Raw genomic sequence first — 24,198 nt, forward strand, 5'->3', positions numbered from 1 at the left:
AACTTGACGAGCCTAGCATATGCAGATATGGCCTCGGAACACTGAGACCGAAAGGTCGAGCATGAATCATATAGTAGATATGATCAACATAGTGATGTTCACCATTGAAAGCTACTCCATTTCACGTGATGATCGGTTATGGTTTAGTTGATTTGGATCACGTGATCACTTAGAGGATTAGAGGGATGTCTATCTAAGTGGGAGTTCTTAAGTAATATGATTAATTGAACTTAAATTTATCATGAACTTAGTACCTGATAGTATCTTGCTTGTCTATGTTGATTGTAGATAGATGGCACGTGTTGTTGTTCCGTTGAATTTTAATGCGTTCCTTGAGAAAGCAAAGTTGAAAGATGATGGTAGCAATTACATGGACTGGGTCAGTAACTTGAGGATTATCCTCATTGCTGCACAGAAGAATTACGTCCTGGAAGCACCGCTAGGTGTACTACCTGCGCCAGCAACTACAGACATTGTGAATGCCTGGCAGTCACGTGTTGATGACTACTCGATAGTTCAGTGTGCCATGCTTTACGGCTTAGAACCGGGACTTCAACGACGTTTTGAACGTCATGGAGCATATGAGATGTTCCAGGAATTGAAGTTAATATTTCAAAAGAATGCCCGGATTGAGAGATATGAATTCTCCAATAAGTTCTACAGCTGCAAGATGGAGGAGAATAGTTCTGTCAGTGAGCATATACTCAAGATGTCTGGGTACTGCAATCACTTGATTCAACTGGGAGTTAATCTTCCGGATGATAGCGTCATTGACATAATTCTTCAATCACTGCCACCAAGCTACAAGAGCTTCGTGACGAACTATAACATGCAAGGGATGGATAAGACGATTCCCGAGCTCTTCGCAATGCTAAAGGCTACGGAGGTAGAAATCAAGAAGGAGCATCATGTGTTGATGGTCAATAAGACCACCAGTTTCAAGAAAAAGGGCAAAGGGAAGAAGAAGGGGAAGTTCAAGAAGAACAGCAAGCAAGTTGCTGCTCAAGAGAAGAAACCCAAGTCTGGACCTAAGCTTGAAACTGAGTGCTTCTACTGCAAACAGACTGGTCACTAGAAGCGGAACTGCCCCAAGTATTTGGCGGATAAGAAGGATGGCAAGGTGAACAAAGGTATATGTGATATACATGTTATTGATGTGTACCTTACCAGAGCTCGTAGTAGCACCTGGGTATTTGATACTGGTTCTGTTGCTAATATTTGCAACTCGAAACAGGGACTACAGATTAAGCGGACACTGGCTAAGGACGAGGTGACGATGCGCGTGGGAAATGGTTCCAAAGTTGATGTGATCGCTGTTGGCACGCTGCCTCTACATCTACCTTCGGGATTAGTATTAGACCTACATAATTGTTATTTGGTGCCAGCGTTGAGCATGAACATTATATCTGGATCTTGTTTGATGCGAGACGGTTATTCATTTAAATCAGAGAATAATGGTTGTTCTATTTATATGAGTAGTATCTTTTTTGGCCATGCACCCTTGAAGAGTGGTCTATTTTTGATGAATCTCGATAGTAGTAATACACATATTCATAATGTTGAAGCCAAAAGATGCAGAGTTCATAATGATAGTGCAACTTATTTGTGGCACTGCCGTTTGGGTCATATTGGTGTAAAGCGCATGAAGAAACTTCATACTGATGGACTTTTGGAATCACTTGATTATGAATCACTTGGTACTTGCGAACCATGCCTCATGGGCAAGATGACTAAAACGCCGTTCTCCGGTACTATGGAGAGAGCAACAAATTTGTTGGAAATCATACATACAGATGTATGTGGTCCGATGAATATTGAGGCTCGTGGCGGATATCGTTATTTTCTCACCTTCATAGATGATTTGAGCAGATATGGGTATATCTACTTAATGAAACATAAGTCTGAAACATTTGAAAAGTTCAAAGAATTTCAGAGTGAAGTTGAAAATCATCGTAACAAGAAAATAAAGTTTCTACGATCAGATCGTGGAGGAGAATATTTGAGTTACGAGTTTGGTCTACATTTGAAACAATGCGGAATAGTTTCTCAACTCACTCCACCCGGAACACCACAACGTAATGGTGTGTCCGAACGTCGTAATCGTACTTTACTAGATATGGTGCGATCTATGATGTCTCTTACTGATTTACCGCTATCGTTTTGGGGTTATGCTTTAGAGACGGCTGCATTCACGTTAAATAGGGCACCATCGAAATCCGTTGAGACGACGCCTTATGAACTGTGGTTTGGCAAGAAACCAAAGTTGTCGTTTCTTAAAGTTTGGGGCTGCGATGCTTATGTGAAAAAGCTTCAACCTGATAAGCTTGAACCCAAATCGGAGAAATGTGTCTTCATAGGATACCCAAAGGAGACTGTTGGGTACACCTTCTATCACAGATCCGAAGGCAAGACATTTCTTGCTAAGAATAGATCCTTTCTAGAGAAGGAGTTTCTCTCGAAAGAAGTGAGTGGGAGGAAAGTAGAACTTGATGAGGTAACTATACCTGCTCCCTTATTGGAAAGTAGTTCATCACAGAAACCCGTTCCTGTGACGCCTACACCAATTAGTGAGGAAGTTAATGATGATGATCATGGAACTTCAGATCAAGTTGTTACTGAACCTCGTAGGTCAACCAGAGTAAGATCCGCACTAGAGTGGTACGGTAATCCTGTTCTGGAGGTTATGTTACTAGACCATGACAAACCTACGAACTATGAAGAAGCGATGGTGAGCCCAGATTCCGCAAAATGGCTTGAGGTCATGAAATCTGAGATGGGGTCCATGTATGAGAACAAAGTGTGGACTTTGGTTGACTTGCCCAATGATCGGCAAGCCATTGAGAATAAATGGATCTTCAAGAAGAAGACTGACGCTAACGGTAATGTTACTGTCTATAAAGCTCGACTTGTTGCAAAAGGTTTTCGACAAATTCAAGGGATTGACTACGATGAGACTTTCTCACCCGTAGCGATGCTTAAGTCTGTCCGAATCATGTTAGCAATTGCCGCATTTTATGATTATGAAATTTGGCAAATGGAAGTCAAAATTGCATTCCTGAATGGATTTCTGGAAGAAGAGTTGTATATGTTGCAACCAGAAGGTTTTGTCGATCCAAAGGGAGCTAACAAAGTGTGCAAGCTCCAGCGATCCATTTATGGACTGGTGCAAGCCTCTCGGAGTTGGAATAAATGTTTGGATAGTGTGATCAAAGCATTTGGTTTTGTACAGACTTTTGGAGAAGCCTGTATTTACAAGAAAGTGAGTGGGAGCTCTGTAGCATTTCTGATATTATATGTGGATGACATATTGTTGATTGGAAATGATATAGATTTTCTGGATAGCATAAAGGGATACTTGAATAAGAGTTTTTCAATGAAAGACCTCGGTGAAGCTGCTTATATATTGGGCATCAAGATCTATAGAGATAGATCAAGACGCTTAATTGGACTTTCACAAAGCACATACCTTGACAAAGTTTTGAAGAAGTTCAAAATGGATCAAGCAAAGAAAGGGTTCTTGCCTGTGTTACAAGGTGTGAAGTTGAGTAAGACTCAATGCCCGACCACTGCAGAAGATAGAGAGAAAATGAAAGATGTTCCCTATGCTTCAGCCATAGGCTCTATCATGTATACAATCCTGTGCACCAGACCTGATGTGTGCCTTGCTATAAGTTTAGCAGGGAGGTACCAAAGTAATCCAGGAATGGATCACTGGACAGCGGTCAAGAACATCCTGAAATACCTGAAAATGACTAAGAATATGTTTCTCGTTTATGGAGGTGACAAAGAGCTAGTCGTAAATGGTTACGTCGATGCAAGCTTTGACACTGATCCAGACGATTCTAAATCGCAAACCGGATACGTGTTTACATTGAACGGTGGAGCTGTCAGTTGGTGCAGTTCTAAACAAAGCGTCGTGGCGGGATCTACGTGTGAAGCAGAGTACATAGCTGCTTCGGAAGCAGCAAATGAAGGAGTCCGGATGAAGGAGTTCATATCCGATCTAGGTGTCATACCTAGTGCATCGGGTCCAATGAAAATCTTTTGTGACAATACTGGTGCAATTGCCTTGGCGAAGGAATCCAGATTTCACAAGAGAACCAAGCACATCAAGAGACGCTCCAATTCCATCCGGGATCTAGTCCAGGTGGGAGACATAGAAATTTGCAAGATACATATGGATCTGAATGTTGCAGACCCGTTGACTAAGCCTCTTCCACGAGCAAAACATGATCAACACCAAGGCTCCATGGGTGTTAGAATCATTACTGTGTAATCTAGATTATTGACTCTAGTGCAAGTGGGAGACTGAAGGAAATATGCCCTAGAGGCAATAATAAAGTTAGTATTTATTTCCTTATATCATGATAAATGTTTATTATTCATGCTAGAATTGTATTAACCGGAAACATAATACTTGTGTGAATACATAGACAAACAGAGTGTCACTAGTATGCCTCTACTTGACTAGCTCGTTGATCAAAGATGGTTATGTTTCCTAGCCATTGACATGAGTTGTCATTTGATTAACGGGATCACATCATTAGGAGAATGATGTGATTGACTTGACCCATTCCGTTAGCTTAGCACTCGATCGTTTAGTATGTTGCTATTGCTTTCTTCATGACTTATACATGTTCCTATGACTATGAGATTATGCAACTCCCGTTTACCGGAGGAACGCTTTGTGTGCCACCAAACGTCACAACGTAACTGGGTGATTATAAAGGTGCTCTACAAGTGTCTCCGAAGGTACTTGTTGGGTTGGCATATTTCAAGATTAGGATTTGTCACTCCGATTGTCAGAGAGGTATCTCTGGGCCCTCTCGGTAATGCACATCACTTAAGCCTTGCAAGCATTGCAACTAACGAGTTAGTTGCGGGATGATGTATTACAGAACGAGTAAAGAGACTTTCCGGTAACGAGATTGAACTAGGTATTGAGATACCGACGATCGAATCTCGGGCAAGTAACATACCGATGACAAAGGGAACAACGTATGTTGTTATGTGGTCTGACCGATAAAGATCTTCGTAGAATACGTGGGAGCCAATATGAGCATCCAGGTTCCGCTATTGGTTATTGACCGGAGACGTGTCTCGGTCATGTCTACATAGTTCTCGAACCCGTAGGGTCCGCACGCTTAAAGTTTCGATGACGGTTATATTATGAGTTTATGAGTTTTGATGTACCGAAGGTTGTTCGGCGTCCCGGATGTGATCACGGACATGACGAGGAGTCTCGAAATGGTCGAGACATGAAGATTGATATATTGGAAGCCTATATTTGGATATCGAAAGTGTTCCGGGTGAAATCGGGATTTTTACCGGAGTACCGAGGGGTTACCGGAACCCCCCGGGGGCTTAATGGGCCATAGTGGGCCTTTGTGGAGAAGAGGAGAGGCGGCCTGGGCAGGGCCGCGCGCCCCTCCCCCTAGTCCGAATAGGACAAGGAGAGGGGGTGGCGCCCCCCCCCTTTTCTTCCTCTCTCCCTCCTCTTTCCCCCTCCACTCCTAATCCAATAAGGAAAAGGGGGGGAGTCCTACTCCCGGTGGGAGTAGGACTCCTCCTGGCGCGCCCCCTCCTGGTCGGCCGCACCTCCCCCCTTGCTCCTTTATATACGGGAGCAGGGGCACCCTAGAGACACAACAATTGATCGTTTGATCTTTTAGCCGTGTGCGGTGCCCCCCTCCACCATAGTCCACCTCGATAATACTGTAGTGGTGCTTAGGCGAAGCCCTGCGTCGGTAGAACATCATCATCGTCACCACGCCGTCGTGCTGACGAAACTCTCCCTCAACACTCGGCTGGATCGGAGTTCGAGGGACCTCATCGGGCTGAACGTGTGCAGAACTCGGAGGTGTCGTGCGTTCGGTACTTGATCGGTCGGATCGTGAAGACGTACGACTACATCAACCGTGTTGTGCTAACGCTTCCGCTTTCGGTCTACGAGGGTACGTGGGCAACACTCTCCCCTCTCGTTGCTATGCATCACCATGATCTTGCGTGTGCGTAGGAATTTTTTTGAAATTACTACGTTCCCCAACACTCACTTGTGTTCTACTCGTGCATATAACATCTACGCATAACCTAGCTCGGATGCCACTGTTGGGGAACGTAGTAATTTCAAAAATTTCCTACGCACATGCAAGATCATGGTGATGCATAGCAACGAGAGGGGGGAGTGTCGTCCACGTACCCGCGTAGACCATAAGCGGAAGCGTTATGACAACGCGGTTGATGTAGTCGTACGTCTTCACGATCGACCGATCCTAGTACCGAACGTACGGCACCTCCGCGATCTGCACATGTTCAGCTTGGTGATGTCTCGTGAACTCATGATCCAGTAGAGCTTCGAGGGAGAGTTTCGTCAGCACGACGGCGTGATGACGGTGATCATGAAACTACCGACGCAGGGCTTCGCCTAAGCACTTCTATGATATGACGGAGGTGGAATATGGTGGAGGGGGGCACCGCACACGGCTTGGAACAATCAACTTGTGTGTTCTAGGGTGCCCCCTGCCCACGTATATAAAGGAGCAAGGGGGGAGGCCAGCCGGCCCTTGGTGCGCCCAAGGAGAGGAGGAATCCTCCTCCTAGTAGGAGTAGGATTCATCCTTTCCTAGTCCTACTAGGAAGGAGGAAGGGGGAAGGAAAGAGAGGGAGAGGGAGAGGGAAAGAGGGGCCGCGCCCCCTCCCCTAGTCCAATTCGGACTCCCCTTGGGAGGGGGCGCGCCACCTCCTGGGCTGCTGCCCTCTCTCTCCCCTAAGGCCCACTAAGGCCCAATACTTCCCCGGGGGGTTCCGGTAACCCCTCCGGCACTCCGGTTTTCTCCGAAATCACCCGGAACACTTCCGGTGTCCGAATATAGCCGTCCAATATATCAATATTTATGTCTCAACCATTTCGAGACTCCTCGTCATGTCGGTGATCACATCCGGGACTCCGAACTATCTTCGGTACATCAAAACACATAAACTCATAATATTGAATGTTAAGCGTGCGGACCCTACGGGTTGGAGAACTATGTAGACATGACCGAGACTCATCTCCGGTCAATAACCAATAGCGGAACCTGGATGCTCATATTGGTTCCTATATATTCTACGAAGATCTTTATCGGTCAAACCGCATAACAACATACGTTGTTCCCTTTGTCAACGGTATGTTACTTGCCCGAGATTCGATCGTCGGTATCTTAATACCTAGTTCAATCTCGTTACCGGCAAGTCTCTTTACTCGTTCCGTAATGCATCATCCCGCAACTAACTCATTAGTTACATTGCTTGCAAGGCTTATAGTGATGTGCATTACCGAGAGGGCCCAGAGATACCTCTCCGACAATCGGAGTGACAAATCTAATCTTGATCTATGCCAACTCAACAAGTACCATCGGAGACACCTGTAGAGCACCTTTATAATCACCCAGTTACGTTGTGACGTTTGGTAGCACACAAAGTGTTCCTCCGGTATTCGGGAGTTGCATAATCTCATAGTCATAGGAACATGTATAAGTCATGAAGAAAGCAATAGCAATATACTAAACGATCAAGTGCTAAGCTAACGGAATGGGTCAAGTCAATCACATCATTCTCTAATGATGTGATCCCGTTAATCAAATGACAACTCATGTCTATCGCTAGGAAACTTAACCATCTTTGATTCAACGAGCTATTCAAGTAGAGGCATACTAGTGACACTCTGTTTGTCTATGTATTCACACATGTACTAAGTTTCCGGTTAATACAATTCTAGCATGAATAATAAACATTTATCATGATATAAGGAAATATAAATAACAACTTTATTATTGCCTCTAGGGCATATTTCCTTCAAAATCTATGGCCCCCGGGTCTATTTTCCATCATATTAGTTTCCGATCTACTATTTTCCATCACATAAGTTTTCAATCTACTATTTTGCAATCTTTTACTTTCCGATCTATAAATAAAAAAACCCAAAAAAATTATCTTTTGTTTATCTATCTCTATCAGATCTCACTTTTGCAGGTGACCGTGAAGGGATTGACAACCCCTTTATCGCGTTGGTGCAAGTGTTTGATTGTTTGTGCATGTATTGGTGATTTGTGCGTTGTCTCCTACTGGATTGATACCTTGGTTCTCTAACTGAGGAAAATACTTATCTCTACTTTGCTGCATCACCCTTTCCTTTTAAAGGGAAAAACCAACGCAAGCTGAAGAAGTAGCAATAACACAAGGGATCCTACAGCTTTAAGTCCTTCTGCATCGCATCAAAAACCAATGTAGAAATTCAGCAGCATAACTAAAAAAAGGAACCTGAAACTCATTAAAATTAAGCAGCACATCTACAAAAACCTAGAACTCATTGAAACAATTCAGCAAGCATGTCCTCTGTTTAGTAGAGCACAAACTCTGCTCACATGTGCCCTGCAAAAGCATGTTAATCTACAAAAATCATGTAAAAATTCCTGCCGCACATCCAATCTGGCTTCATATCAACAGCACTAACTCTACTACACAGACAATGCCCTATCCATACTACATCGACGACATCCACACCTACACCGCGACCGCTCTCCTATAATGTCGCCGAACTACCTACACCGACGACCACTCTCCAACAAACCAGCCATCTCCCTCCTTGTCGTGCTGTCGTCGCCACCGCGGTGGATATGCCACCCCTATAGATTGAGCCGCCCCGGGGAGAACCGCCATGAATGCCTAAAATCGCCCAAAAATGTAGGAGAAAGGGGAGGGGGATCTTCGATCCATACCTGCTGGAGTGGACGCCGGCCACCGCCGAACCAGTCGTCATTGCCACCGCGGTGGATATGCCCGGCAGCCCAACGCCCTGCGCCATCGCCCCCGCCGCCCTCCCAAATCCAGAAGCGTCGCCCTCCGAGAGACACGAGTCAACTGAGCTGGCCAGTTGCATAAATGCTTGTCCAGAAACAACAGCTCTGTTTCAAAAACGAACACGCATGCCGCGGAAGCGGGGACGCTCTCGCTCGTCTGATCAACAGACGATCCAATGGACGCGGAGCTGGCGGACGCGCGCGCGTGATCGGTCGGCTGAAGGTAACCTTTTCCCATCTTATAAGCACCTCTGAAAGCCTGCACCGCCAAATCTTCGAGGTTGAGGAAGTCAACATCGTAATACAAAAAAGTGCGAGAACTCATCCGAAACCTATGAATTGAATCTGGGTGGCACTACAGAAAACATAACTATCTCAGCTTCAGGGAAAGAAATTTCAGGGTCGAGAAGAATGTCACCTTTTTCCTTTTGAGAACACGAAGAATGTCACCCATGTGGGCTTCCAGTTCATGGTTCGGCTATCTTTCAGCGCTGGCTAGATCGGAAGTAAATTTCACGGGCTTTCTATACATCGCCAGGGCTACATCTCGCCTACTTCGAGAACGAAGAACAACTCACTTCTGGCGCTAATGCTAGCAGGCCAGCCCAATAGTGTGTATAACATACTGAACATTTGTCACATGCACACTATCTTTTTCAGATACACTTTGGACATTTTTTTCGAATACATACCGAACATTTGTCTAATGCACACGAGGTTATTACTCAAAGGCCACATGAAGTGGAATACAAAAGGGATCATGGGACTGGTGACACCCCTCCAAAAAGAATTTTGTCTAATGCACACTAAACATTCTTTATATACAAGTTAAACATTTCTTAAATACACGCTGAGCATTTTTTCGAATATATATTGAAAATGTGTCAAATGAACATTGAACACTTTCAAATGCACAATGAACTTTTTTTTAACACACATTGAACATTTTCACAAAAAGCTATGAAGAATATTTTTTAAGTCTCGGGAACATTTTTAAAAATGTCACAAACACTTCTTAATGGTACACTTTTCCGAAATTACACAAAAAAAAATCAAAATTGTATAAAGACTCTTCAAAATTTCACAAACATATTCTTTAAATGAAACCTTTTTTGAATTAAATGAACATTTTTTACAAATTATGCAAACATTTTTTTACATTACACCAACATTTTTAGTTATAAATATTAAGTTTTGATAAACAAAAATTAAAGGAAAAAGGAAAGCAAAAAACATACGGGGACAAAAAGATGAAGAAACGAATCCTCTACAGGGCCGGCCCACTAAGAGCTCCTTCAGACTAGACACGCCCTACTACATACATACACCGAAATCACTAATTAAAGGGTATTCCTTACAAAGGTCGCTCCCATATTCTCTGGTGCTCACAAGTGTTACATGTATGTCACTTATCGTAATTGGGAGCTTCTCTTTTTTCGTACATTTGTTTTTGAAAAACGTTTTATCTCTTAAATTATGCATCCAAATCATGAACCGTTTTGACAATTGGATGTCTCGCGTCGAGATCTTTCAAAACTAGATCTCATGTTGGTAGGTTTCAACGAGTTTTTTCCCTCACAAAAAAATGGAATAAAAAATAGAAATAAAAACAAAAACAAAAAATAAAACCAAAAACAGGAAAAAGTGAAACGAAAAAAGGGTAACCCGAAAGCATAGTCGTGCTTTTTTCACATTTTTGGAAGTGCAGTTGTGCTTTTCCCTTTTCAAAAAGCGGAGTTTTGCTTCTCGCGGAAGCACAACCTGTGTTTTCACCTTTTTAGGAAGCATAGCAGTGCTTCTTGTAGAAGCACGGGTTGTACTTCTTTTTCGGGGAAGCTACATCTTTTCCATTTTCGGTAAAGCACATGATGTATTTTTCCTTTTTTCGGAAGCACAGTTGTGCTTTCTTCTGTTCGCGTAGCATGAATGTGCTTCTCGTGGAAGCACATGATGTATTTCTCGCGGAATACCACGGCTACCCGAGAAGAAAAGAAAAGAAAGGAAAAGAAAAATGGTCAAAACCTAGGGAAACCAAGAAAAAGGAAAGCAGGAAAAAATCCGATATAGGGATAAGAAAACTATGAGGGTGCACCACTGCGCAACACATGACGGAGTTTGGGCGCGGCACATGACATGCTCCAAAGCCCCCAAAATGACTTCTGCGGTAGGGAACCCGTGCTCCCTACACACATAGTGCTTCTATTCCCCAACCTGTGCGGGGGAAACAAGAAAAGGCGTACCCATCCGCACACTTTTGGGCAGCCCACTGCGTGGTTGGGCGCCCATGTTTTTTTCAGTTACATTTTCTTTCGCTTTTTATTTGTTTTAAAAAAACATTCGTGCTTTCATTTTTTAAATGTTCATGAATTTGAATATTCACAAATTTTGGCCTTTTTTTCCTTTTTCTGGAAAACAAAATGTTCATAAATTCAAAAACCAATCATATTAAAAAATGTTGTGAGTTTGGAAAAAATGTTAGTGAATTGGAACAATGTTCACGAATTTTATAAAACTTTCATGAATTTATTTTTTTTTTGAAAAATCAAAAATGCTAGTGAGTAATGTTCATGACTTTTAAAATATGTTCTCATGTTAAAAAACTGTTCATGAAGTTCAAAATATGTTTGTAAGTTCGAAAAATGTTCACTAATTCCAAAAAATGTGCTGAAGTTGAAAAAATGTCGATGAACCTCATGTTTTTGCGAATTCCAAAAATGTTCAAGCATCTAAACAATATCCTGGAATTTCAGAAAATGCGGGGAATTGGATCGGCCCACACACACACACACCCCGCTTACGTGAGCCCAGAATATTTTTTGCTAAAAACAAAATTAAACGTGAGCGGTGAGCCCAACAGGGGGGCACGGCCCTCAACGTCGCTGCGTCAGGGACCCACGTGTCGGAGAGTGCGCGACGCCGGCTTCTCTCCTCCCCACAAACGCACTGCCGCCACTCGAGCTCTTAAACCCTTCTCCCCCCTTCTCGCGCCGCCGCCGCCGCCACCGCAAAACCCTAGCTCCGACGACCCCGCCGCCATGGCTCTGTCGCAGGGGCCCAAGAAGAACTACCGCTGCGACCGCTCTCTGCAGCAGTTCTACACGGGCGGGCCATTCGCCGTCGGGCGCGGCCCCCGCGGCGAAGGCGAGGGCGAGGGCGACGCCGAGACGTTCCTCGCGTGCGCCTGCGGCAGCGAGCTGCGCGTGGTGTCGGCCGCCGACGCCTCCGCCATAGGGGAGCCCATCGACGGCGACTCCGAGGCCGTCACGGGGATCGCTCTCTCCCCCGACTCCCGCCTCCTCTTCGCTGCTGGCCACAGCAAGCTTATTAGGGTCTGGGACCTCGCGTCCCGCACCTGCATCCGCAGCTGGAAGGTACTTTTCTGATCTTCATGTGTTCTGTGGCACTTAACTGTGCTGCCTCCTGTCTGAAATGTTGCATCCTAATGCTAATCGCATCCTAATGCCTACTACAGTATTAAGGAGCTCCTCGCTCCCAATTTCATATCCGTGAAACTAATAAGACAGGTAGCTCAGGCGCAATTTTTTGCGCATGTGGAATCGAGCATAGTGTATCAATTTTATGCGCATGTGAAATTGAGCATACGCTGGCACTCTTGTGTGCATATGAATTCAAATAGGGTGGTGAGTGAATAGATGCCCGATCACCTTCTCAGACATCTCACGAATCAGGAGATACTAACGCGCCATGGAAAATCAGGAAACAGCAGTGGACCAACCTATGCTCTCCACCCGAGATATTCACACAAAACTGGTAGCTTGCTCCAGGAATTCTAAAAGCTGCACCTTCTTATGGAAACACATAATAGTTAGTTCTAGAAAATTTACCTAGCTTGTGTTCTTGGAAGTGTTAAAAAAATGTTGCAAGCATAGGTGCTAGACTCTCAGGGAGCTTCACCTCCTGATACCTGACAATCTGTTAATTGATGCTTTGCATCACAGTGTTATAAGGCATGCATATTAATATGATAAATCTAGCTTTTGCTACATCTTGCATGAATAGCTTTGCATCAATTCCTGTTTCATAGTGGTGACGGCAGTGATAGAATGGAGGATTTTCATATATACTCCCTCCGTAAAGAAATATAAGAGCGTTTAGATCACTAAAGTAGTAATCTAAACGCTCTTATATTCCTTTACAGAGGGAGTAAATGTTAACATCTTCCACAACTATAAAATGTTTCATTTGTGTATATTAGTACTGCCTTCTTTTTGTTCCTCAATATTGACATTCAAGGTATGCTCATTTGTTTTTTGTTATGTCGTACAGGGACATGATGGTCCTGTTATGGCCATGGCATGCCATGCCTCAGGTGGGTTGCTTGCAACTGCTGGAGCAGACAAGAAGGTGTGCGTGTGGGATGTGGATGGTGGATTTTGCACACATTTCTTTAGAGGTCATACAGGTGTTGTGACAACCATAATGTTCCACAAAGATCCAAAGCGCCTTCTGGTGAGTGTGATTTTGGAGATACATTACTTAAGTGATCAATTGATATCGAACTTTTTTGCTGTTGGTGCAAGTAACTCAGTATTAGCCCCACTGAGCTGTTGTTGGTTTTAGTGATATACTCCCTCCGTTCTAAATATAAGTCCTTTTAGAGATTCCAATGCGGACTACATACGGAGCAAAATGAGTGAATCTCCATTCTAAAATATGTCTATATACATCCGTATGTAGTCCTTATTGAAATCTCTAAAAAGACTTATATTTAGAAACGGAGGGAGTATTCCTTTTATTTCTCTATGTATTCGCGGTATTTACAGCCTCATTATTTTCTCGATGTCTAGTTATTTTCAGGAAGTGATGATGGCACAGTGCGCGTTTGGAACCTTGAAAGCAAAAAATGCATTGCTGTGCTTAACGCACATTTTTCAACAGTGACTTCGTTGGCATTATCAGAAGATGGGCTAACATTGCTCAGTGCAGGGAGGGATAAGGTATAGCGGAAGGATTGAAATCTGGCTTAAATTCTGTACTAGCTTATACTTTGATGGTGCATGAGTACCATTGGTTTGTCATTGCTAGACACTGGAAAGGCTGGGGTTTGAAATTGATTGTGACAGTCATAAAATAGGATGATCTTCATGTCCTCATGGGGGGATGGGGCTAGTTACGATCATGCTTTTTATTTGTCTAGACTAGATACTTTTGCATGGCTAGCATTCCGATATTTATCAGTATATAAATTGTAAATTTGCAATGCACATTTCTGTCCTGAGCTACCAACAATTTGAGTGAATGAAACGTCTGTAGGTTGTGAATGTGTGGGATCTTCGGAAGTACGCCTCAAAGAAGACAATACCAGCATATGAAATGATAGAAGGTGTTTCCTTCATTGGACCAGGGAGCGGCATCTTGGCTTGTTTGGGTGTCGAAGCGGCAAAGTTGAAGGAACAAACGGATGGTTATTTTCTTACGGTTGGTGAACGTGGAATCGTACGCATATGGTGCTTGGAAAGGTACATTGATTTTACATATGCAGTTCTTAAATACTTCATTCATGTCCATCTAGAATGCATTTCTCAATTGCTTTTCTGGTCATTCTACAGCGCTGTCTGCGTGTTTGAGCAGCAGTCATCTGATGTAACCATCAACTCAGAAAACGAGGAATCTAGAAGGGGCTTTACAGCTACTACTATGTTGCCAGATGATCAAGGAATTCTATGTGTCACTGCTGATCAACAATTTTTGTTCTATTCTTGTACAAGAACTGATGAAGGAACTTTCCAGTTAAACCTATATAAGCGTCTAATAGGTTATAATGACGAGATTCTTGATTTGAAGTTTGTTGGGGAAGAGGAACAATATCTTGCCGTAGCCACTAACTTGGAGCAGGTGCGTGAATAATTTTATATTACAGTTCTTGTGGATTTAACCAATTTCTCACACCATTTTCTCCATTTGCAGGTCCGTGTTTATGACGTTGCATCAATGTCATGTTCTTATGTGCTGGCGGGCCACACTGAAATTGTTGTTTGCCTTGATACTTGTGTCTCTGCTTCTGGGAAGACACTTGTTGTAACTGGGAGCAAAGATAATACTGTAAGTGTGATTTCCTGCCTAAAGATACTGCTGAATTAACATACATTTTTTGTGGGTTAACTGTTATTACTCCTTTGTCATTTTTCCATTTTGGATGTAACATTTGGTATCTCACAGGTAAGATTGTGGGATATGGAAAAGAGAAGCTGTATTGGTACTGGTAAAGGCCATCTAGGAGCTATTGGTTGTGTTGCTTTCTCAAAGAAGTCGAAGAACTTTTTTGTTAGTGGCAGCAGGTTAGTTTGAAAATCATAACTGTTCCATTTCAGAGCTGATTGATATTCAATTCCTCAGTGATTAATCGTGACTCTTTTTCTAGACGTATAGTTATCTGACAGTCTTGAGAACTGTTGAGATGCCATGTTTTGGTTGGGTTTTGCATGTCTATGGGCGGGTGGGTGTTCTAAGGAAATTGACTTTGCCTTTTGGTATCGAGTTATTGTATGTAGCAGTGTAGGCATTGAACTGCCCAATTAGTCAACTGGCCAAGGGAATGTATGTAGGCAACTCGAGACCGTCTTGGTGATTCGTCATCGGTTCTAGAGAACCTCACTAGTTTTACTTGTGGATGCAAAACATGTCGAAGTGAACCAATGTTCAAGTCTAAATTCTGGAATGAGTGGAACTATTGAACACTTTCAGTCTTTCTTCACCACAGTTTCTTACAAGAATGATACTTCCCTTGTCCATTTCCCTATATCCGTTATTGCTAATGTTCTTCTAAAATAAGTTTGCCTTATTATTAGTGACCGAACCATCAAGGTTTGGACCTGGGATGATACACTCATTGATGCTGGCGGTGAAGTTCCTCTCAAAGCAAAGGCTGGTGTAGCTGCACATGATAAAGATATTAATTCTCTGTCTGTCTCACCTAATGACGGCCTTGTTTGCAGTGGTTCGGAGGTGAGATTGAGTATATGCTACTTATCTTGAAGGCTCTTTTGACTTGCCTCATTGAACTGTCGGATCTCATTACCATGATTCTGTAGGACCGAACTGCAAGCATATGGAAACTCCCTAACCTAGTGTCCTCTGTTGTCCTTAAAGGGCATAAAAGGGGCATTTGGTCAGTTGAGTTTTCCCCTGTTGAACAATGTGTCATAACATCATCTGGCGACAAAACTGTCAAAATATGGCATGTTGCTGATGGCTCATGCCTGAAGACATTTGAGGGTCATACGTCAAGTGTTTTAAGAGCTTCATTCCTTTCACGTGGAACTCAGTTTGTTTCTTGTGGTAATAAGAAATAAGCACGTTTTATTATTATTATTTGGGTGTTGGGTCGTGGTACTGACTCCCTTGTTGTGATGTCCTTACTGTAGGAAGCGATGGTCTAGTGAAGCTATGGACGATAAAAACGAATGAGTGCATTGCTACGTATGACAAGCACGATGGGAAGGTATGCTATCTAGCTCTGCTTTATTTATCATCTGTAATCTGAGCTCGGTAGATCATCCACATTTTATGATATTGTAATAACATAGTTATGTTGAAGCAGCTGAAACACTATGCTGAACTGCTGTTACCGGTTTTTAAGAGAGTTTAATAATGAACCTGACTTGTGTTCAGTCAAACAGAAACTGCCGGTATTCTGTTTCATTAGAGAGCAGTGTGATAATGTGCAGTTTGGCTGTGCGATTCATCAGCCTCGATATTTGCTATCAGTTTTTGTTAATTTGCGACTTGCTTAGCATTATTAATCAGTTCATCTGTGGACAAAATGTATGATTTCATGAGAATTTTCTAATATCCACCTTACTATCTAACATAAACTTTAGAAAGTTAGTTAATTAGTAAATTCTGTACTATTTTTAGGCAATACATGTATTTTTCGCTTGCTGTATGCTTAGTAAGGACTCCCCAACTGACTGTCAGTTATTCAACAGGTTTGGGCACTGGCTGTTGGCAAGAAAACTGAAATGCTTGCTACTGGCGGAACCGATTCTGATCTTAACCTTTGGCACGATTGCACGATGGAAGATAAGCAGGAGGATTTCCTTAAGAAGGCAAGTGCAATATTCTACTATACTTCCAGGATAAAAAGCTTTGCATGCGAGATGCTTGTCTTTGTATATTTCTTTGGCAAACAGCACCGAATACATTTTTCTTTCTTCCTGAGTATAACAACACTGGAAACATGATCTTTGGTTCTTATAAATGGACGTAACCTTGAATCCAATAAACACTTGCAGTCAGTGGTTTGGTAATTAGATGTAGTTACCATATTCTTGAGTTTTGATGGATGCCATTTTTCGTACATGTTTACTTCTGCGAGTGCCTATGCCTCCTTGGATCTATGTACAATGCTTATCTGCATTCACCATTGTTTCAGGAGGAGGAAGTTTTAAGAGGCCAGGAATTGGAAAATGCAGTGTCAGATTCAGACTATACAAGAGCAATACAACTCGCATTTGAGCTTAGAAGACCACGCAGGCTTCTTGAGTTATTCTCACAGCTTTGCAGGTACTCATCTTTAAAGGAGGTCACTTTGCTTTTCTTGTATATAAATTTGATATATTGTTGTCTCTGCAGGAAAGCTGATCCAGAGGACCCTATAGAAAAAGCCCTTCTTGGTCTCCCAAAGAAAGGGCTTCGCGTGCTTCTTGAGTATATACGGGAATGGAATACAAAGCCCAAGTTCTGTCATGTTGCGCAGTTTGTGCTTTTTCGGGTGTTGAGGAGCTTGCCTCCCACTGATATCCTGGAGGTACTTACCTTTTTTCTTTTCAAAGAGTTGTATTGAAGAGCATGCTGATAATCTGTGACAAACTGTTACCCTTTTCCTGAGACGTCTCATTTGTTTGTGCAGATAAAAGGCATCAGCGAGCTCCTTGAGGGCCTCATCCCATATTCGCAAAGACACTTCAGCAGAGTCGATAGACTTGTACGCAGCACATTTTTGTTGGACTACACCTTGACTCGGATGTCTGTCGTAGACCCAGACGTAGATGCGGGCACAACCAAAGATGTTACAAACGACTCGTCAATGGACAATGTTGAGATCGCGCCGACGGAGCCTGCACTAGAGACACTGGAAAAGCCGGGCAAGAAGAGAAAATCCAGCAAAACAAGCCAATCAAGCAAGAAAAGTAGCAAGAAGGTGAAGGCTTCTTCTAACGGCGACAGTAAAGCTGTTTCTGTCGAGGTGTAAACAGTTAACACTGACCGGGTCTCTCTTCGCGCCACCGATTTTGTAGCTGCTGTTGTATCTGCCGAATCATATTTGTTTTGCATCGTGACAGACACTGTACAGAATGTATTCTTTGGCGAGTCGAGAAGACATGCTTGCTTCAGGCATGTACGAGCGATCTGTTTCAGTTTTCTGATGGAGTCCACAGCTGAGCTTTTAGTTTCAGAAATTGTTGCAGGCCATCTTATCCGCTGGGTTGGTTCGCCTCCACGGAGGCAGTGCGTGCCCCAGTCATAAAGTCGCTTGCTCCACTTGCAATTGTTGGATCTGCGATCTGGACGCCGTTATGCATGCTTCATAATTCCTGTCCTAGTCACCTTTTGTGGCTGAGTGTGGATTGAGGTGGAAGTGGAGCAATTGTGCCCCACGTTTTGCAAGTTCTGATATAAAATTCCATAGCAGTTGTGTAACGTAAACCTTTGGGGGAAAAGCATCTGTCATCGCCTTTTGGTTCCCCGGTCACGAGTTTAATCGCCGGTAAAACGGTGGTGCTTTCAGTTCGGCAGCAGGAGTTGCTGATGCTGCCAGAATAAGGGTATTGTTGTGCGAATTTCACAGGACTTCGAGAGAAGCTGCTTCTGAGCCTATCAACGTCCGGTGTGATTCAGGAATGTGACGTTTAGATATGCCAGACAACAACCGATGGTCCCTCCTGCTTCATAAACACTCAACGTCGCCAGCTTAACCCCAAAGATAGGTTCTTCCACCGGCAATTCAGCATATGCCATCCGGGGTCTTTCACCGGAAAAAGGAGAGCGCGTTCCATTCGGGATGCTTGGACGTTATGTCAAGCCGACGACGTAGCTTACAAAGATGTGCAACTGTTGAGCCTAGTTTGTCCATGTTACCCTACGTAAAATGAACATAGATCGCACCAAAGGAGATGCGATTTGTGTGGCATACAGGAATCCCCTGCACAACGAACCAAGAAACACCACATGTGACATGCCCACACGAGATATGGGGTCTCAAATCCGAATTTGCTTCCATTAAAAGGAAAATCTGAACTTGAAAACACGAGTTAATTACACGAAACCACTACATTAAGGGATGGGTTTGCAGAAACCACCGGTTCACGAATTTGTGACAAATAGCCCCCCTATACTGGTAATCTCGTTACATAAAATACTTATCGGCAGGTTATGGCGTTTTGATGACGTTTCCGATAGGTGGATCCCGCTTTTGCAGATGTGGAGTAACAGCTGTCCCCGGACAACGTTAGACGGCAACACAGGAGACGAGCCGTTCTTGTCCCCCTTCCTTTCCCCTTCCCTCTCCGCGTCTCACCTCATTTCATCTTCTCTCTCTCTCTCTCTCTCTGCTATGGCGACGACGAAACCTACCAGAGACCCTGAGCCACCGAAGGAGGTTTGCGGGAGCTCGAACCCTACCCAGCTGGCACAGGCCCGGAGGCCGCAACTGTCGCTATAATACGTGGTGTCATGTGCTCTACCTCAGACGGTCAAGGCGACTCCTACAGGGAGCCACCACTTGGCCTTGGCATTCGGCTGCTGCGAGTGTTTGTATTTGAAAACCTAGTCCTATCCGCGTGCCTGATGTCGATTTGCATTCTAGGGTTAGGGTTCAACCAAATTGGGGGAAATTTATGGATTTTTTTGAATTACCTGGTAGTACACACCTTGTAAAGTATATGAACCTTCGAAGTATTTATCCCATCTGAAAAACATCACCTCATATACTCCCTCCGTTCGAAAATACTTGTCATCGAAATGGATAAAAAGGGATGTATCTAGAAGTAAAATACGTCTAGATACATCTCCATTTATCCATTTTAATGACAAGTATTTCCGGACGGAGGGAGTATCAAATAAATAAATGAGTTATTACAATCGTTCATTACAAACTTCACCACACAGGGTGGAACATTATTAACAAGGACACCATCTGATCTATTATCAAAGCTAAACTTTGCAATTTGATGAGTCACCACGTTGGCCAATCGATTAATATTGGAAACTTTAAAATTATTTATAAGCTTTGGTATACTCATCACTTCTTCAAGTCGACCAGAGAGGACCTGTCGAATTTTCCATTTGCAAGAGCTGCAGCCACAAAAACGCAACCAATCTCTAAAATAATGGGATTGTGGGGAGTGATACCTATACAAAGGCATGCAAGGCAAACCAGAAATTCCGCTTCCTCCACACTTTTACAATGTCCAATAAAATCCCACGAGGAGATGATGACCTTACCATACGCGTCCCTGAGCATCATCCCAACACTTGCAGCGCTAATGCTCTCCACGAAGTTTGCATCGACATTGACCGTGATGTAATCAGAAGGTAGGGGTTGCCAGTTCACCCGAGTCTTCAAATGAGCAGGATCATTTCTTAATTCCTACAACGCTACTTTACCTTTACTATTCAAATCCATCACAAGACAGGAGTGACATGATACAAATGACGACCAGTAATTAGATACAAAGCTAGCGGAGGCTGAAATGGATTCCTTTCCTTTACAAAAAACCAAATCATTCCTCAAATGTGACGCGTGCCAAAAAATGAAACTAATTTGTTCGTACAACGTTGAGCTCAACTGGTCCAAAAGAATTATCCCAGTTTTCCCGCTTCTCATTCACCATGAAACAACATCACACATTTTTACTTCAAACTGATTTGTACAATATTCATATCACACTTCAGATCTCATAAAGTGTATGTAACATATTGAATATGATGTACATCAGATATGTTGTGTGGGCCTGTGAACAACACCAAAAATATGACAAATAGGTTCAACCATTTCCCATTCATGATTTAATAAAATAAACTAGTAATTTTAATATTCTTATTTAAAGGCCTCAAATCAAAAGACATTGATGAATTAAGCATTGGATAAGTAGAGGTCCATTTTTGTAGAACATCAATTGATTGTTGGTTTTACAAACTAGTCATACCTACACATGCATTGACTGTATTGTATAGCTTATTTATTATAAAATTATGAGAAATGTATAAATTGTTATAAAACAAAAACTTGTTGAATTTTACATGAGTATGTGTTAAACCAAATGCGTTTTGCGACATAGTACTCCATCCGTGTTAGCTTGCAAAAACATCTTATATTGTGGAACAGAGTGAGTATATGATAAGAGAGATGAGAAAAATATTTAAAACAAGGAAATGTCTCCATGTTTTCATCATTTTTGGTACAAGCATTTTAGAGACTTTATTCCTAATTAAAATTTAAGATATGAGAGCATGCGTTTATTTAGTGATTAAAAATGGAGCATTATGAAATTGCTTGACTGGCAAACATATACTTCCCGCCTAGTTGGCATAAAATGATTTCTGCTCTTTGATGTTACTTATTCGTAAAAGGTTGTAACGAATTTATATCTTACCTAGAGACAACTTAGTAGAGAATCTTACATGATTGGGGTTGTCTAGACTATGTACAGATATTGTGCCCATTGGAAGCTGTATGGAGGAGAGTGAGAAAATGTGATGTGGCAATAAATATCTTCGTTTCACATCTATGCTAAATATGGGTGTTGTTTTTATTTCTATTCTCTAGTTGACAGACTGAATTTGATTTAAAACATCTTCAAACTGTAGATATTTTTTTGACTCGCTGTTTTTTTTTCAAAAACAAAAGAAAGACAATTTATTAGGGTTGTTATCATACGCCGTTCTTTGACCATGTGCCTTCATCGTGTTTGTTTATCTATTTTTGACTGGGTTTTGCTTTATTTGTAAAATGAACACAAATCACAAATAGAAATTTTGCATACTCCCTCTGTCCGAAAATTCTTATCGAAGAAATGGATAAGCATGGATGTACGTACAAATAAAACACGTATAGATATATTCATTTCTCCGACAAGTATTTCCCTTGGCACAACGCAGATCTCAAACTTGAAGTTTTTTCGCAGGCTCTATTTGCAATGCAAAGAGTGGTCCACCGCCCGTCCACACATGAGACATGACGGCCACGTGAAGGACGGTAAAAAGAAATTCCCTGACCACCGTGGAGATCCATGGACGGTCCAATGTCACGCAAAGGGAGGAGGAGCCGGCCCTGACACGAACCACTACAAAACTCCCCTGCGACTCGACACGCTCTCCAACGGTTGGTCCGTCCTCGGTGCAATGTGTCTATGTACAGTGTATCTGGTCTTACCGGCACTAGGCCATGTGAGGGCATGGCATCGAGAGCTCGCCGTCATGACCCACAAACAAAAAGCCTGTGCCCTGTGCACTATTCTACTCCTCCACCATTCTCCAACCAAACGGCCATCCTAATCAATGTCAGACAGCCTAATTATCATACGGAAAACAGTTGGTGCTCCTAAAACCCACGGAGTATCAGAGATTGATTTCGTGGAGTAGCTGGTAAACCTGTAACTGTAAACTCCTCTGGTTGGTTAAAGGCGACGGTTTCACAGGACGCGTTTTAAACATGACCGGTCCATAATTCATCATAATCTAATGCTAAAGCCGCGGTGTGTGACAGCTTTGGGATTTGACTGCCTCGCTGTAGACGAAGCCGACTGAAATATCCCTTCGTACGTACGCAACGGGTTTCACGTTGGCCGGATTGATTTGGGCGCGCCGTTAGCACGCCAGCTCGGCCGTACCTCGCACAAGACAGGACAGACAAACGTGGCTACCTGTACAAACCCCGTGCCATGCGGCTGTGCCACCCCCCTTCTCCGACGATTCAGCTCCACCGATCGTCCCTTCCCTTGCTTGTTTGGTTGTCTATCTCTTCCATCCATCGGAAGAGGTAAACAAAGAAACAAACATCTCCATCTGTAAAAAAGAGGAGGAGCGCGTGGGTTTAGATCAGTCTGACCGTATGGCGAGTTTGACCACAACCATGTGCGTACCAGTGGGGCGATCGCTAGTTTAACATGTTGCTTTTCTTTTTACCGGCCACTGGTTCAACAATTGCAGCTATATGATCTACCGTGTTATTATTAGTCTTCCAAAGCTCCTTTTTTTCTTGCGAGTAAGACTTGTAAGCTTAATCCAAAGCTTTATTCGCACTCAATGCTGGTGGGTCTCTCTCGGCTCTCATTTTAGGCATAGATATCTGCTGCACCTGCACAGCATAGTTTGACCCCCGTATCTCTCACCTCCCATTTAGGTGTAGAATACGTATCTCCCTCCCAAAAAAGAAGGTGTAGGTATCTCGTTTGGTCCATCTCAGCTTTACTGAAGGGGTCATACATGTACCGTTCCATCACAAGGGAGGGATCCTATGGAAGAGGTCCCGTTTGTTTCCCAGTTTGTTATGGTTGAGCTGCAGCCTGAATCCCGATCTATTCCGATCGTGCCGCACCACACCACATGCGCAGTGGAATTCTGTCCCGTTGTATATTTATACTAGTACTAATACTAAAACAAACCGGGAAATGTCAGTGGCAGTTAGCGGTTAGCGGAGTGCGTGATGGGTGCGCGCGGGGGTACACATGGGGAGGCCGGTGCAACGGGCCAAGCGAGATTTTGAACAGAAACAGACGGGCACCACCAGACCCCAGTGGAGGAGAGAAAAAAAAAGCCTATATCTCCATGTGCTGTGATCTTGGAGGCACTAATTCAGGCCAACTACAACTGTCAGCCCATGAGCGAGAGGAAAAAAGAAGTCGAGAAAAGATCCGGTCTCGCGGTCAGAGGTACAGGACACAAGATGCGCCGGGCGGTATCAGTTAACGTCTCACGTCTACGTAGCACGGCCGCGAATGCAATGTTATGTACTAGTACTTGAGGCACGGTACCGGCGAGTCTTTCCGTTGCTGTTGGGAACCACTGGTAGTAGTACAAGAAGATTCATGGAGCACAGCACCTCCTCACTAACTCCGCAATTAGTTAGCGCCATCACGGGTCACGCCATGAGCGTGAGTGAGAGAGAGGGAGAGCGGGCGCGCGCGCATGACACGCACCTAACATCATATTCATACGATGATCGATCTCCGTCGCCGGTGGCAAGCGAGACCTCACATCAGATTCCGAGACGCCACCACAAGAACCAGACCACCTCACCGGTCGCCGGTGGGCTCATCGTGTCGTGGGCGCACGCACGACCCCCGTCCCCAGCGGAGCCACCCAGCCGAGGACAAACACGCGCACCGTCGCTTCCACA

At 43.5% G+C, this 24,198-nt stretch overlaps 1 protein-coding gene across 1 annotated transcript; it reads left to right on the top strand.

Moving 5' to 3' along the window:
- Window positions 1-11,773: 11,773 nt before the first annotated feature.
- On the top strand, window positions 11,774-18,223 carry LOC123054499 (transducin beta-like protein 3). The gene is made up of 14 exons (XM_044478278.1): window positions 11,774-12,208; window positions 13,125-13,307; window positions 13,646-13,795; window positions 14,112-14,317; window positions 14,408-14,693; window positions 14,766-14,900; window positions 15,018-15,136; window positions 15,647-15,803; window positions 15,890-16,136; window positions 16,223-16,299; window positions 16,787-16,906; window positions 17,233-17,363; window positions 17,433-17,607; window positions 17,710-18,223. The coding sequence occupies exons 1-14, from the start codon at window positions 11,873-11,875 to the stop codon at window positions 18,049-18,051; spliced, it is 2,664 nt and encodes an 887-aa protein (XP_044334213.1). The 5' UTR covers window positions 11,774-11,872; the 3' UTR covers window positions 18,052-18,223.
- Window positions 18,224-24,198: the final 5,975 nt, after the last annotated feature.

This window comes from Triticum aestivum, chromosome 2D, assembly GCF_018294505.1.
Source record: "Triticum aestivum cultivar Chinese Spring chromosome 2D, IWGSC CS RefSeq v2.1, whole genome shotgun sequence".
Lineage (NCBI taxonomy): Eukaryota > Viridiplantae > Streptophyta > Magnoliopsida > Poales > Poaceae > Triticum > Triticum aestivum.